The sequence below is a fragment of the Eimeria acervulina genome, genomic scaffold, assembly GCF_000499425.1.
Source record: "Eimeria acervulina Houghton genomic scaffold, Eah_scaff18, whole genome shotgun sequence".
NCBI lineage: Eukaryota > Apicomplexa > Conoidasida > Eucoccidiorida > Eimeriidae > Eimeria > Eimeria acervulina.
Genome location: NW_013548921.1, coordinates 71,364 through 87,098, shown reverse-complemented (window position 1 = coordinate 87,098; position 15,735 = coordinate 71,364). Strand labels below are relative to the sequence as shown.

General features: G+C 49.5%; 1 protein-coding gene across 1 annotated transcript; it reads left to right on the top strand.

Annotated features, from left to right (window-relative positions):
- On the top strand, positions 1–14,825 carry EAH_00004730 (CAMP-dependent protein kinase regulatory subunit, putative; the record flags this gene model as incomplete). Its single annotated transcript, XM_013393163.1, has 29 exons — positions 1–281; positions 464–527; positions 804–1,291; positions 1,458–1,539; positions 1,744–1,833; positions 2,056–2,248; positions 2,428–2,486; positions 2,972–4,202; positions 4,593–4,780; positions 5,483–5,625; positions 5,816–5,865; positions 6,010–6,156; positions 6,456–6,682; positions 6,838–7,002; positions 7,381–7,428; positions 7,631–8,293; positions 8,493–8,576; positions 8,863–8,980; positions 9,105–9,214; positions 9,493–9,627; positions 9,761–9,862; positions 10,080–10,301; positions 10,416–10,976; positions 11,240–11,499; positions 12,168–12,233; positions 12,411–12,466; positions 12,887–13,311; positions 13,528–14,091; positions 14,403–14,825. The coding sequence occupies 29 exons, from the start codon at positions 1–3 to the stop codon at positions 14,823–14,825; spliced, it is 7,245 nt and encodes a 2,414-aa protein (XP_013248617.1).
- Positions 14,826–15,735: the final 910 nt, after the last annotated feature.

Genomic DNA, 15,735 nt, shown 5'->3' with positions numbered 1-15,735 from the left:
ATGCAGCCGGAGGGTTCCTTACCAGCATCCTTGGCAGGTGCCCCTCCGCCTTCGAGTCCTAGAGGCGGTGGCCGGACGACCAACCTCGGGGTTTCGACGCCTTCGTCCATGGCCCGCTTGCCAGAAGCGAGGAAAGCGGCTGGAGGTGAGCCTTCTAAGTGGGGGCTCAAGAAGGCATCCAGCATTCTTCTAGAGTTGGAGGCTGGGAAAAGGGAAGCGGAAGAAAGGAACGCTCTCAACTCGAAACTCTGCGAGCTTGGCACCGAATTGAGCAAAGTCAGGTACTGCATTAACACCATTTCATCCCGCAATTGCGCCTCGTGGGCTGCCTCCTCTCCAGCGTCTTAAAATCCTAAGCATAGCTTATTTTAGACCTGTTGCAGTTGCTGTGTACCGGCACTTCTGGCAGGTCCCTGAGATCTGTGACTCCATGCAGCCTTTGAAGCGTTTTGCCTTGTGGCAGGCGAGTAAATGACATTCTGGAGGCTGAAAACGCAGATCTTCGGGAACGTATTTTGCACCAGCAGGTGATAATTCCCTCGTAAAACTTGGCCTGTGCCAGTAGCCACTAGCCGCCCATGCACGAGCTGAAGCTGTTGCCAGAAAACGCATGGATTAACTGGTGATTTCCGATGGCTATACTGTACGGCGTGCGGAATCAAATTCTCATTTGATAGCGCGCCCCTAGCTTTCGGTCGCTACGCCCTGATACTGCCTCGTTCATAGCTCTGGGAGCATTTTCTTTGCAAGCCAGCACCTGCCTATCCAACCCCTTTTGCACTGTCTGCGTGCTGCCGTTGCAGCAAGCGTACCCAGAGGCCGCGGAAATCCGTGCCCTCGCTCGACGTTACGGACCCGACTTGGCCAAAAGCATCAGCCTCTTGATTGACGAGAACAAATCCTTGCGGCTGAAGTTGCAGGCTTCTATGCGCGCACAGGCCAGCCTACGGGGCACGGCCGCGAGCCTGGGCAATGCACTCAGAGAACATGAAGAACGTGCGTATGCAAGGGAACTTGCATCGGCGGGTCGCCCCTACATTCAAATACCAGCTTTCAGGGAGCCTGATCTTAACGCGACCACCAACGCGCTGTCGAAAAGTTGTCAAGATGTTTCTAGTGATCAGCAGGGGCCACCAGCTGGTGGAAACTTTGTTAAGCGGTACTGCGCTTGCTCGGAGAAGCTGCAGGAGATTCTGGATTGCATTGATTCGCAAATGGGGGACTATGAGAGGGGAGTATGGCAGACGCATATCAACGTACTGGAGGAGGAGAGAGACAGTCTGATGCTGAAGTGAGATTACAGAAAGCACAGCAGCTGAATGGTTGTTTCGATGTGCTCTTTGAAACAAAGATGTGGTTCTGATGGGAGCGAAGGGGATGAGAGCATCTGCCGTTGGACGGACCGAAATAATCATCTTGCATGGATTTGTCGTGGATGTGCGTTCTTCCGTATTCAGGACGATCGTGATGAGGCAACGATTAGCAGAGGTCCAGGCAAGAATTGTCTCTGATCCGTTCCTCGCCGCACGTTTTGGAGGAGTGGGCGCTGCCGAAGAGGCGCTAGGGTCGGGCCAGGGCCGGAATGCAATGATGGATCTGAGAGACACAATCGTCCAGCTCGCAACGGCACAAGCAAGTCTTTAAAAGCATATAAAGGCCTTCGCATATTTCACATTCTTATTCGGCCAAGAAGTACACGACTTGGACTTGAAATGCAAGTTTGTGCTCCTCTGCGTCTTTCAGGATGTCAACGCCGAGTTGGAAAGGCGGCTGGCAACCGAACGAAACATCTCCCGCAGTTGGCAGGCCAACCTTAGGGCTTTACAGCGAGAGGTAAGAATACTTGTTAGTTATCTCTGCGCGGTGTGACCAGAATCGTAACACCCCCGCCCCACTCAGTCCAGGTTGACTGCGGTGGGACATCTAGGGTGCAACTGGGCAGCCTACTTGGTTCCCACTTGGTTCTCTCTGCCCCAAAGCTGCGCCGGAGTACACTTCGGCACACTGCACTTTTCGCAGTTCCCCTACATCATGATATGCCTATGTTGTATGCAGCTCAGAGATCATCTGGCTGACCTGGCAGTTGCTTCCCGGGCTTCTGGGCTTCGATGCGACATGCTTCGAGGAACAATTGCCCAGGCAGGGGAGGCGGCTGCGCTCAAGGAGATTCAGGGATTTACAAGGAGCGAGAAGGAGAGTCTGAGGCTTTTACGTCTTGCAAGGGATAGAATAGCTGCCGATGCGCACAGTAAGTATATCTCGCTGCACGCGCGAATTGCTGCTCGTTCCCAAGTATTTTGACTGCGTTTCTTTAGTAGCCTGTCAGTTTCGCGGTTGGGGCAAATGTTCTACCTGGCTATTTGATAGTTACACCTGGTTGAAATATCGGCATCTATTTTTGCAACTTGGCTTTCGATGCCATTTCAGGGATCGAGAGCTACTCCATCAGAGTGCGGGAGCTAGAACAGGAAGTCGCCGATCTGCGGGTTAGACTCTGCAACTCAGCTGGTCATCCCCCCCCTCGATAAGTGTTGAGGCCCCGGATGCCGGGAGCCTTTTTGTACTATTGGACGTGGGTGTCGGATCCTGTCTGCGTGGCCTTGATCCAGCCTACAGTATACTGCAACTCCTCTGGCCGGAAAGGTCCCACCAGCTTGCCGGGCCATCGCTTGCATGTGGCCCCTTTTTCTTCCCATTTTCGGTAGCAGCTTCAGTCCCTGTGGCTGCATAGTGTTTTGCCCAGTACCGACGAATGAGGTCTGTACTGGCATTTCCTCTTCTTCAGCTATGAAAACAGAATTTTAAGAGGGCTTTGGGCTCAATCGAACTGCTGAGGTTTTGACTGGAATTTTTTATTGTTATGTTGCTTTGTCAGTTTAGAGCGAAGTGCGGGACTGTAGCTCCTCTCCACGTTTTTATCGGTAGCTTGTAGTGGCGAAGCTGCCGTTGGTTGCGTGCGTGTTGCGTTTAGTGCGACATGACACGGCTCGATACAGGGAACACAGAAGAATGGGAAGACGACGTTCAGGTGTTTGACTGCGACTACGACCCATGTGCTGTTCTGGCGGGGAGCAGCGCTGTTTCTTCTGACATTGACTATAGAGTAGCCGCACTGCGCACAGCCAAGCAGTTGTTGATCAACCGCGAAGAGACAGATAAGGTGATACGAGCACTGGAAGACAGAAAACGCCAGATACATGAGCAACAAGAGAACATTTTACCTGGTTCCGAAGCCACCCATTCAACAAAGCTTGGACCAGGGACCTCCACGCAACCAGCTGAATCTAACAGTGCATTTGGAATACTGGAGTTGCCTCCGATGCAAGATGCATTTTTCGGCAGCAGCATTGGCTCAGGAAGCTCCAGTGCAAAATTGTGGGATGCGCTGACCACAGATCAGACACGGGACATAATCCGGCGCCTTGCAGTGCTCCGGAAGATAGCGAGCAATGCTACCGTCTGCTTGGAGGAGCACCGGAAGGCTAGTGACTCCGTGGAAAAGTCTTCCCCTGAAGCTGACAATTCTGAGGGCTGGCAGAAATTGAAGCAGCTCAACAAAGATATCGACCAGAGAGAAGTTGCACTGCAGCAAGCTGAGGAAGCTATGCAGGCTCGATTAGCACTCCGTAGAGCGGAAGCTGAGCATAAGAAGAAGATGAGGAGGAAGGAGGAGGAATTTGAAGAACAGCGTCGCAAAGATGGCATAGAGGCGCGTGAATTGATGATGAGACAGCAGAAGCAATACGAGCAGCAGCTAGCAAAGGAGAGAGAGCGCTGTGAATCTCTCCGGAAGGAAATGGAGGTGCAGGCGATGGAGCTAGACCTACAGAGACAGCTAGCAGAGGAAAGGATTAGAGAGCGGTCACAGAAACAAAGTTTGGAGCTGGAAGAGGAGCTGCATAAGCTTCGCATGAAGCACAGGGAACTGGAATGTGAATTGCAGAGTATTAAAGCTGACGCAGCGCGTGAGGCATTGGCCCTCAAGTCCGCTGCAACCGAAGAGAGGGCTATTCTTTCCGCTGCTGCTCAAGCCGCCGAAAGGAAGGCAAACGAAGCCTTGAAGTTGGTAAGGGAGAAGGAATTAGAGCTGAAGGAGATGGAAGAGAAACTTAACCAGTCCCTTACAGGCGGCCCTGCTGCACCATGTTTATTGCATAATCCTGCCGAGAAGACACCAAAGAAAGAGCCCGTCACCGGCCTGAGTAAGCACTTGGATCGTCATTCAAAAAAGCACTCAGGGTATACTCAGGGTATACAGTGGGATTGCCAGCAGTTTGCTCACACTTTGACACAAAGGGATAGGTTGGAGATGCATCGGATCCTGCATGTGCGCTCTTATTAAACCCAGAGAAATTCCAGGCAGCAGCCCAGAAGGTGGCAATAGGACAAACATTTAGCCGGCTTGCAAGGAAAAAACGCTCGAAGACGATAAATTCGGCTCCTTCCATACGTAAGGGGCTTGTGTTTGAGCCATTTGAGCCCTTTACACCAAACGGAGTGCTAGCTGTAGAGTGTGAGGGAGAGCGCTGCATTTTGTAAAGCTACTGAGCAGTCTTGCCAAATGCTTTCTAGCACTGCATTGTTTGTTCCAGCTGTGCACGCGCCCGCATTTGACAAGGAGGGCGTGTCCTCAGGGACTGCGAATGCCTCCGGAAAGGCAGCACCGGAAGTCCTTTCGCCCAGATCGTCGTTCAAGAAGCTTGTTCTCGGAAAGTGCACATCTCTTGCCAGTGCTTTTAACCACATGGATGTTGATCACTCGGGGATTGTGAAGATTAGCGTAGGTTATGTCACAAGTGGAATGGCGGGACTCCTTGATTACATGCATCACGCGCCCTGCATTCCCCCGCGTCATTCAATACACTTGGAAACCTGGAGCCAGCGCAGCTTAGTCTTAGAGTTTATTTATGGTGGGCGTTTCACAGTTGAGTGAAGAGTGACCTTTGCCAAGCTTGTTCGCAAACTGCTGAGTTCACAATATGCCAAACGTTCCTGTCCATACATCAGTGTTCCCTCTCAGGAGTTCGCCAACTTCGTTGACGACTTGGGCATGAATCTGCCGTTCAGTGCTACGCACGACCTCTACAACAAACTTTGTGACCCTTGCGAGGGCATGTTGCTGCTCAGCAATTTCTACAAAAATCTTGAAGGAGAGACGTGCACCTTGACTGAGCTCCATCGAAGACTAGAAGAGGCAGGTCCAACTTTGGCCTAAGTGATGCACTGGCCACGCATTCGCAAGACAGCTCGTTTGAATTTGTCATCTATGCTTGGGTGGTGTTCCCCGCTCGTTATTTTCAAGTTGCCTCTCTCTTCTATTGTAAATGCAACGGCAGCCATTTGTAAGACCTTTATGCCTCCCTCTCATGCCCACCGAGGTGCTTATCGGCGACATTGTACGTTAGTCAAATCATTTTGCTGATTTTGGTAGGCTGTCCACGTCGTAGCCACTGCGGGTTAGTGCGCTTAGGGAATGCCATAGATATTTGGGGACGTGGAGCAGCCGTTCAATGACGCGGACATACATTCAGAGGGGCGCGTGACGCAGGATCAGTTCCTCACTATTGCTGGCCAAGCAGGAATCTCGCCAGCATGCGCGAATACTCTTTGGGCCGAAATGGACAGGTCCGTGACACTCGCTTTTTCATGTTTGAGGGGAATTACCTTCCTGAATAGGACGGGCACAGGTTTGATGGAGCATTTGCAGTCGCTTGTGTTCATCTGGTGCTCTCATGTTGCTCTGCTACTTTATGATTTTCTATGAAATATTGATTAAATAATACAGATGTATTTAAATTTATAATTATTTATGCAGGTCGAAACGGGGCAGCCTTCAACGAGAAAACGTCTTGCTTCTGCTGGAAGGTGAGCTCTTAGTTCCCAGGAATGGTATCATCGCAAGCATTCATTCAGAAACGTTTTTCCCGTGTATAGTGGTTTTGGGGGGGCAACGCTTTTTATCCCATGAGTTTCTATGCATATCATCTTACTACGCTGTCGTGTTCCCAGACAATGTGGATCCGGAAGAGGTTGAAAGAGTGGAGCGGGATGCAACTAACGTTCTGAATAACGTACTGAATGTCTTCTCGGGGGCGCCGAAGACTCCAAAACCTGAAGCAAAGATTTGCAAACGCTCATCCTTCAAAAAGCTCACTTGTATGGTCCCCTGAGATAGATGCGCTACGTTTGGAGTTTAATTTTCAGAGCGATACGTCTTCCCTAGAACTTGCCCACCTAGGCCTTCCCCAGGGTGCTTCGCCCGTAGAGTCCTGCTGGAGCTGGCTATCGTTGCCAAGGCTTTGGGTGACTGGAAATGTTAACTAACGTAGCAGTGTGTGCAGGAGCAAGCAGCAAAAGCGCCGGTTTTCCACGAATTTCTCCCCTGGGCACACAAATGGGCCAATTCGGTGCTTTACCTGTATAACCCTGCCGCTCCGCCCTTGCGATGTTTGCAGACACAGCTACCCACCAGGAACTTGGGTTTACAGACAATGAGGCACAGGTTGATGCGGTTTTGGCCGATTTTCCCCCGTGGGATTGTATGTACCCGGAAGACCGAAAGGCCATGATAGGAGACATGAAGACACGTACTGTGGAAGGAGGGGGGCTTATTCAAGCAGAAGCGGATCCCAAGTGTCCACTGTACGTCATTCTAAAGGGGACTGTTGACATATTAGAGCCGGTACGGAAATTCACAATGCAACTGTAGCCATTCAGATGGAGATCAAGACCAAGCCAGGCTAGATCTAGATAAAGTGGTTGGCGTTCCCTAGTACTGCTTACTCTCAGGCACACTCTCATGAATTTCGGTGATTCATTTTCAGTGCCTGTGGATAGGGATTTATTCAATACAGCCTTGTCGAGAACATGAGCGCGCCTTGCTTGCTGTTCTCTGATAACATAATTGAGGGAACGCCCAACGTAGCCTGTGCCAAGGCGGGTGAAGGCGAAGATGTTTTCTTGTATTCGCTTGAAAGAGGTGTCTTCGAGAGGTCATACGAGGTGAGAATCTTCAATAAGCAGCAATGCTGTTGCTGAAGGGTGCTTTTTTCCTGAGGCTGCTTGTTTTGTGACTCGTGCCAATTCCGTTGCTATATCTCAACTTATAACTTATCAGCCATTCGGCGCTATTTTTTTTGTTTGAATGTAGCCACTGGCTATTCAGAGACAGCGAGAAGTGGAGGAGTACCAAAAATTGCTCCGGAAAGTACCAGTGGTTAATAAGCTCAATCCAGAGTTGATGAGATGCCTTGCTGTGGTAAGGAGGTCCGGTATGTTTACGCTTCGTGCTACGCATCCTGTAGCTGCACTGAACGTCCTGGTCCTCCTCTGCGGGCAAGGTATTGAGCACGCACTCGATGTGTTTTGGGAATCTGTCAGACCTTCAGGAAGCAAACATTTCATGCAGGCGAGAAAATTATTGAGAAAGTGAGTGCCCTTGCCTGATATCGACTGCCGCATATGTCTGCCCGAGCAGCCTTTTTGCTTGGACGCGCCTTTACTGCGTAACTGAACTGCTTTCTAGAGTTAAAACGCAGCCGTGCAAGTGTCAATCACAGCTAAATCATTACCTGCACTGAAAGACCGCAAACGTATAGACTACAGAGATGCGGCGTTTCCGTCTTTGCAGGGAGACCCAGCAGACCGCGTACTGATGGTAAAAGATGGAGAGGCAGTCGCAGTGGGGTTCGCAGATTCAGATGAGGAGCTAGAGCTCCGAATTTACAGACCTCTTGATTTTTTTGGTGACATTACAACAGTCAAGGGGCGGTTTCACACTGCATCAGTCAAGGCCCAAACCGACTGCACCGTGAGTCCAGGCATCAAGCGGGCACTGCTAGCGCCAGGCGATAGTGCCACTGAGTTCAGTCCAGAGATGAACTCAGTGGCACTCTCAGGCCTGTTCCGATTTCAGGATGTGAGCCACCCATGCAAAGCGAGCTTCTGTTCATTGCCGATGCTTCAGGTCTTGTCGATTGAGAGCGGCATATTTTACAGTGTACTACGCAAGCTGGAAATGGAGTTCCGGAGGCGAAGTGGTCGTAGTTCCACAGTGGACAACAGTATCGTGAGCCTGCACAGTCAAGCAAAAGAAGGGGAAGAAAGTGGAGACGGAGGTACTTGGAACTGTTCAGGGACCACGGAAGAAGTTGAAGAAGGCAATAAGGCTGCTGTCCCTAAGGAAACTGAGAGCAACCAGGAGACATCCACGACACTGGCTATTCCTGAACAAGAAAAGACACTTGTTGACCAAGAACTCATCGAGAGACTGCTACAGGAAGACACGGAAAGGGTGTGCTACTAATTTGAGGAGTTTCTAGTGTGCATATTGTTGCGCGAACTCCATTGTGAAAGCTCCAGCCACAGTGGGTAGTTGAGGGCCGTTCAGGCACCACACCATTCGCCAAACCCTGTAAAAGCGGGGTGAATAGCAGTTGCATCCTTATTTGTGATGTGAAAGTAAACGGTTTTTGCTATGCGCGGCTGAGCAGATGAGGGAAGAATGCAGCTTGCTTTTAGAAGCACTTCCTGTGTTGAAGGATCTGCCGAAAGAGCGCCGGCAAGAACTGTGCAAGGTGAGGAAGCAAGTAGTCTGGCTCTGATAGGGGAGCGACTTTCGATTTTTTTCAGTGCTTATTACTCTGTAGAGCCCAATGAGTCTATTGGCACCATTTCATGGTTTCTCTAGTGCACCTGCAGCCCGGAAACGGCGGGGCTTGTTGCAAGATGGACTGCGCTGGATGATTACGCACAACCAGCAAAGGGTAGGCCAAAGGATAGAAACCGATTCATGGTGCTAGAACCGTGAGACTTATGAATGAGCTAGCGACGGCTAGTGCTGCGTCCCTATGGCCTGCTCAGCGTATGGTCCTAGAAATATATTTCCCAAACCAAGCAATTGTATTACAGGGCGAAGCCCCCGATAAGTTTTATGCTATCGAATCAGGAACAGTCTCTATCGAGATCTACCTAGGATGCGGTCAGAGGCCACCCTCTTAGAACCCTTGCAATGCAGTCTAAGTGCAGCTTTGAGACCTTTGGCCAGTTGGCCGAGGCTATGTTCTAGCCTGTTGTAGGTTGCTTCCCGTTGTATTTTGTCTCAGGCAAGATGCAGAAGATTGGGGAGATGACATCGGGGTCGTTTTTTGGGGAAATGTCCATAATTAAGCACGAACCAAGAGTAGCATCCATCATTGCCCTCACGCCTGTCTACGTAAGGAAGAAAACTCAAAATGCGCAGAAGCATGCGTATGAGCATGCGATTCACTATGCGCTGCTTGCTTGTACTGGCCTCTGTGTAGCGGGGTTCCTTTGGGGTGTACAAGCTTTCCATTGGCCTCCTTACAGCTTCCGTTTACCCTATTAAAAATACGGTAAACGGTGGCTGTAAGCTGATGGTCCAGAGACAGCAAAATTATTCATGCTGCATTCTCACTTTTTTGCAAGCATGTACATTTTTTGTGCATGTTCTGGCTGCGCATGAAATCTCAGGTTTATGCCCTGCAAGCTGGAGACTTTGAAGAGTTGTTAGGTGACCTGCATGACGCTTTTCTGGAGCATGCCAAATTAATGTATAGTCAGAAAACTGTCAAGTCTATGACGGGGGAGGACAAGCATAGTCAGCTGGTGAGTTCCAGAGAAGATATGGAACGTTTCTCAGCAAGCGGAACTGTTTTCATGTTGTCATTCCGTGCGGTAACAGCCTCACTACCACCTCGCCGACGGCTGCTTTCGATGGACATGCAGTTGGTGCATGCAGAGTGATGAAGAACTTCCCCAAGTGGTGCATCTTCTTTCCGGTGTCCATGTCATCAAGCTGCTAAGTCTCGAGCAACTGCGTGAGCTAGCATCTGCTTTCCAGGTCCGCGAGCCTCAAGGTCCACAACACATTTACGGGTTGAGGGCTAGCGATATATGAGTGGGAGATATCTGCAAAAGCCCTTCCACAAGTCATTTTGTGCATAATGTGCCACTTGTGTTCATTTACAACGCGGCCTAGTTTCTTTTGCAGTGAAGGGCCCTGGGCGAACACGTGCCTAAAGCCAAAAGTTTGTTTATGTCTGCTGTGGAGCTAACAGGTCGTGGAGATACGAGAGCGTGAAGTGATTATGCATGAGGGCGACCCAGCAGACAAGTTTTGCATTGTACTTGAGGGGATGGTTTCCATCCAAAAGTCTCCCGGACCCGGTAAACCTCGGAAAGAAGTTGCGGTAGTGAAGGCAGGCGAGTATCTAGGGGAAATCGGATTTCTGAACAACCAGCCTCGGACAGCAAGCTGTGTAGCCAAAACGAAGGTCAAGGTGAGACCTCAGGAGTAAAGTGCTTGCTGTCTCAAGTGCACTCACCCTAGCAAGTGTAATGCTGAAGTTTAATTCTAGAGGTCTGTAACACCGCTGTGCACTGCTGACCCTCAGCTGCTGTGTCTGGGCCGCGCTGAATTTGACAAGTACTTGGGCCACCTGGCAGATGCTTTTCTCCAGCAAGCGGAGAGCGCGTACTCTGCTTCCGAGGCTGAAATGCCGGCATGGCTCAGGGATTCGAAAACACAAGGGTCATCTCACCACCTTCATGCACTTCCAGATCCTAGTGGCGAAACAGAAGAGATAGAGGAGCAAGCCAGTTCAGAAATCCCCAGAACGGCGTCTGAAGATGCTGAGACCAAACCACACAAGGAAACGGGGGAGAAAAAATCGGTGGAGGGCGTCAGCGAAGGTGCACGTGCTGCTGCTGGTGCTTCAGTACACGAAGAGAACGAAAAGAAGAAGAAGAAAAAGAGATCGGGGAGCAAGGACACTCATAAGGAGAAGCATGGAACAGCAAACAGCAAAAGCTCCCGGACAGTTGCGCCCATTTCTCCAGGGGACCTGAATCGCTTGAGGGAACTCGTTGTGGGCACATTCAAGAACAAATACGGATCGCTTGCCCACGCATTTGCAGAAATGGACGTCAACAAAAGCGACATTGTAGATGCGGATGTAAATAGCACACCCATATTTTCCTCATGCGCTCCAGCTCCCTATTCGCCTGCACGACCTACCTTTGGTGTCTATTCCCTGAAACGCCAGCGTTGCTCGCAACCACTGTCGTGGATCCTGGTCGCCTGCACGACCTATCTTTGGTGCATATTCCATGCAAAGCCAGCGTTTCTCATAACCACTGTCGGTTATTCGCACTTAGGGCGCTTGTGAGCATGCATGCACACCTACTGATCAAGCTTCTTGGGGTGTTTGGTGAACAGGAGTTCTATGCTTTCACAAAGAAGAGCAGTATTCGGGGGTTCCAGAAACAGGAACTTGACGCCCTCTTTGACGAGCTGTGCCGCCCAATAAAGGGCCGACTGGTCGTGGGCAACCTGTATCGTAACGCTAGAGGCGTGGAGCCCACTGGGGCAGAAATCCACTTACGAGCCGTCGAGATTTATGGCTCTGCGTTGTCTGCCTTCGTGAAAGTTGTTGGCCTCGAAGCCACGGATCTGTGTACCAAAGAAAATTTCACGAGGTTAGTATGGGTCTTTGAAGCTAGCGCGCGGGGAATAGACAAAAAAGAGCTGTAGGCTTATGAGCTAGGCTTACATGCATTCAATTATATATGTTTGCAATGATATAAGTAATATGCACTACGAATACCAATAGTATGTACTACAAATTTATACTTAAGCATTATACCACATTTATAAGTAATAAATATAATCTGTCAATTTATTCATGTGTATAAAGTACAGTGTAGATGACTTGTGGTAAATCCATAATACTAAGTAAGATGTATACGCAAACTAAAGTATGTGTATTGCAGGCATTTGATATTATAAGTGACAGACCAAAATCATCTGTGTAAAGGAATATTTACCGGTTATTCCAGTGGCACAATTATTCTTTTTCTGAAATATTTGGTATATGCTGTTTTCTGAAATGCCTCTTGGTATATACAAAATGAACAAAACAAATAATATTTAATATATTCATATATCATCATTATTCTATATTTGTAATAGAGGCGTATACAAAATATATTTTAGTTGCTGAATGGAACTGTGCTGAGCTTCTAGATATATGCTCTGGACTCCACTATAAAATAATTTACTTCTTGCATTAGTGCAGGTGTAGGAAGAAAGATGTGGCCACTTCATTGGAGCCATTTGCTAAACATGTGGAACCATGCGCTTGCAGCTTGTGTGCTGAAGTTGGAGTTGACAACGACAAGGCCGAGAAGATCTGGGATGAATACGTCAAAGGGTGAGCTAAAAGTTATACAGGGGCTTGTGCCATAGGTTACTTCAGCTATATGAATTATTATCGTTCACACGCTGGCTGATGACGCCTCTCGAAGTGTACCCAACCACTATTAGCCTAACACCGCACTGCAGATCAAGCTGAACTGGATGCTGTGGTCGTGCGTCTGATCAATCTCAGGGTCCGGTCTGCGGATGGTCGCATTACCTTATCTACGCTCATCGGCCTCATGTCAGGTGAGGACTATCTGTGGCTTTGCCAGATCTCACAGCTGTGTTGGCGTGGCGGTTTTTTTCTGAATTAGGAACCGAATTACAAAGTTGCCCAAATAGTTGAACTGTGCTGGGGCGAACTGGGATTGGTGTTGCTTCTTGAGAGCAACGCGGAAGATGACGGGTGTAGTGGAGAGCAATAGTGGGCAGACAGCAGGCATTCTACAGAATTCGTCTCTTTAGGGTTTCGTTGTGAACTGTAGCGACAGGAGCTTTTCGAGTTGGGGTGGCCTAATGCTGTGTTATTCACTGCGAAAAGGAACAGAAGAATCCAGATACTTTTTTCTTGTACGATTCTGAAGGCCGAAAGCCTATCGGCGATTCTTGATAGCTATCTTTGGTACTCCCAAGACGAAGCTGTGTTGTGCTGTGTTTGATCTGCAGGTGAGCTATCAACGGACGAAGCGGCAGCGAAGGAAGCATCTGCCCGTTCTTGGGGCAACCGCATATGGGCTTTCTTTGGGGGGGAAGCTGGGGCTGAAAGAACTAAGGCTGGGGGGGATGGAAAGATGGACGTCGTAGAGCAAACTCTTCCCTATGAAGACCCTGCAGTTGTCCAGCGTGATGACCACCGAGCATTCTCGAGTGAAACGTCTCTCCTTCTTGAGTCCATAAAGCAGGAGCCTACATTGCAATTTCTCAACCCACAGCAACAAAGATATGTCGCATCTCTCATGCGACGAGACGTTTTCCCCGCATCAACTTGTATAGTAGAGGAAGGAGCAGAACCTGCTCTCATGTGGTGCAGCTCAGGAGAATTTGAAGTTTCCCAAGCTGCAAGTCCCTACACTAGGATATCACATCCATTGGTATCCGGTCATCTGCTTATCTGGGTTTCTTCCAAAGCTCTACGGCTTATATACGCACTTTGCAAGTAGTTTTACACCCATTTGACTGTACTGCAGCATCTATTCAAACCTTTTGCAGAAGGGTGGCCTGGGACCGTTGTGCTTTGGACTGATCTTTTCTAGTGGCTTGCGGCGAAGGGGTAGCATTCCGTTACTGTGCGTTTCAATTTCATGCAGGGCTTCTTTGGTGTTTCAGTTTTGCGGTCGCTGACAGCCGGAGAATTTTTTGGCCTGGAGGAGCTAGTTTCTGGGGAAAAGCTTAAGTGCGCATTGACCTCTCGACCGAGCACCAGCGAATGTGCGCTATGGGTACTAGACAGAGAAGTGTTTAATGATTCAGTGAAGGATATGCTAGCAAAGCGCAAGGCGTTCGTTCCTGTCGCCCAGTCTTTCCTCCACACGGTTCGCCTCGTTAGGGACTTGCCGGAGGAAAACATAGCAGCGGCAGCAAAGGCATGTAAGGTGGAGAGGTTCGCAGAGGGCCAGACTGTCTTCAAGATGGGCTTTCATGGCGATATGTTATGCTTTATCTATAAAGGTGAAGCAATCACACAGAAGCCTCAAGACGATGGAGGATTCCTTGAGCTGGCGAGACAGGGGGAAGGAGAGTACTTTGGTGAAATGGCACTGATAAGGAACACAAGACGCACGGCTTCGGTTGTCGCGGGAACGGAACTAGTTTTGTTCTGTCTAGACAAGGAGTCATTCGAAACTCTTCTTTTTCCACTTCAGGAAAAAATGGTACGCAAGGGCTTTCTTGCATTAGAATATACGCGGTTGGCATCTAAAAAAGCCGGCCCATCTGTTCAGCTTTTTTCTTGTTTTGCTCGATTCACTGTCTTGAGTTGAAATGCATGGGGCTGTGGACGATGCCGGCGCTGGTCAGTACTGGTACTTTTCAGTTGGTGGATTCCGCAGGATCACGGTTCAGGTTAGTGTACTGTTCGCGAAATGCATTCATTCCGGCATTGATGATATGCGACGCATGCAAATGCAGTGCTTTCCCGTGCAGCCTGTACGACGTTGGTTTGTAGCATGTGCATTTGGCTCAGGCAGCAAAGGCGGCCTCTACTTACAAACGGCAGGACGAGGGACCGCCGAGCGAGAATGAGACGAAGTCTGCAGAAGGGGCCCCTTTGACTCCTGCGCTTGTTACCCGCGATGCTGCCGAGGCCTGTGCGAAAAAGCGCACGCGCAAAAATTCGCTTGCACTACTTAATTATTCGAAGATCAGGGATCAAGAAAGGCAGGCAGAGAATGGGGAGAGCGACGCACCTGAAGACAAGTCCACCGCCCGCTGGCGATTAGCCCGGGAGCCTGAGTCAATCCACGAACCTCCTCCCCTGGACACACAGGGAGGTCGAAGTTGCCTTAAAGAGAAGAATCCTCAAAGTGGAGCTCGGAAACGCAGATCTCCTGTTAGGTTTGATGAGGGTTCTCTCTTACCTTCCGAGTCCTCGTCTGATGAAGCATGAAAGGAAGTATGTCTTTTCAGCTCTTCAGTATGCACTTCTGCTTCTTCAGACTTTGCCTGATCCATAGACAGAATTTATGGAGTTAGGGGGCAAGATTAGTGGCATTAGGGGAGAAAGGAGTCTCAAATTTTTGCACGGATATTTGGCATCTTCCATTGCCCGTCTTTTGGCTGTAGTGCGCGCGAAGCTTCAAGTTGTCAGCTTGCGTTTGTACTCAACTTGGGACCTTGTTAGCCTTAAGCGACCGTTAAAACACCGTCAGTGTGGAACTATAGCTGCTAGGTTTCTACTTTGAAAGGCTATACCCTCACAAATTTCAGGAAATAAATACTGGACGTGAAGAAGACGAGGGGACGTAGGGCATCAGGCATATAGAAGGGTGAGCAGGCACGGTTAAACGGTTCGTGCATTCCATTGGAAACTGCCGGCGGAGAGTTTTTGGCAAGTACGACAAGTCTTCGCCGAAACGCTTTTGTTGGGGCATCTCTTGTAAGGTCCTTGTTAAGGCTGGACTTACATTCATGCCAAAGTGTTCAACTTGCGCTAAAAGCCATGTATTAAGAACGGCCGGGAGTGAGGGCTGCACGGAAGCTACGTTGTATGCTCGCGGCATGGTGCAGAAGTAAACGTTCAAGTTAGGCCAAACCCAAATACTATTTGCTCAACCAGTTTAGGTAAACCTCACGCCAACCCTTTAGTAACAACTACGGAAAATACAGAAGTAGCCTGTTCTTGCCCTCATGCAAGTAGGCAAGCTTCAGACCGAAGTACATTACTACGGACTGTTCGTCCTCTTTCAGCTCTGAAGACTGTAGAATGCTATCTCTGCACGCATATTGCTGGGGTGGAACTTTTCCAATAACGGCTTAGCCCCTCACAACTAGTAGCAGAGGAAGAACATACCGTGCCT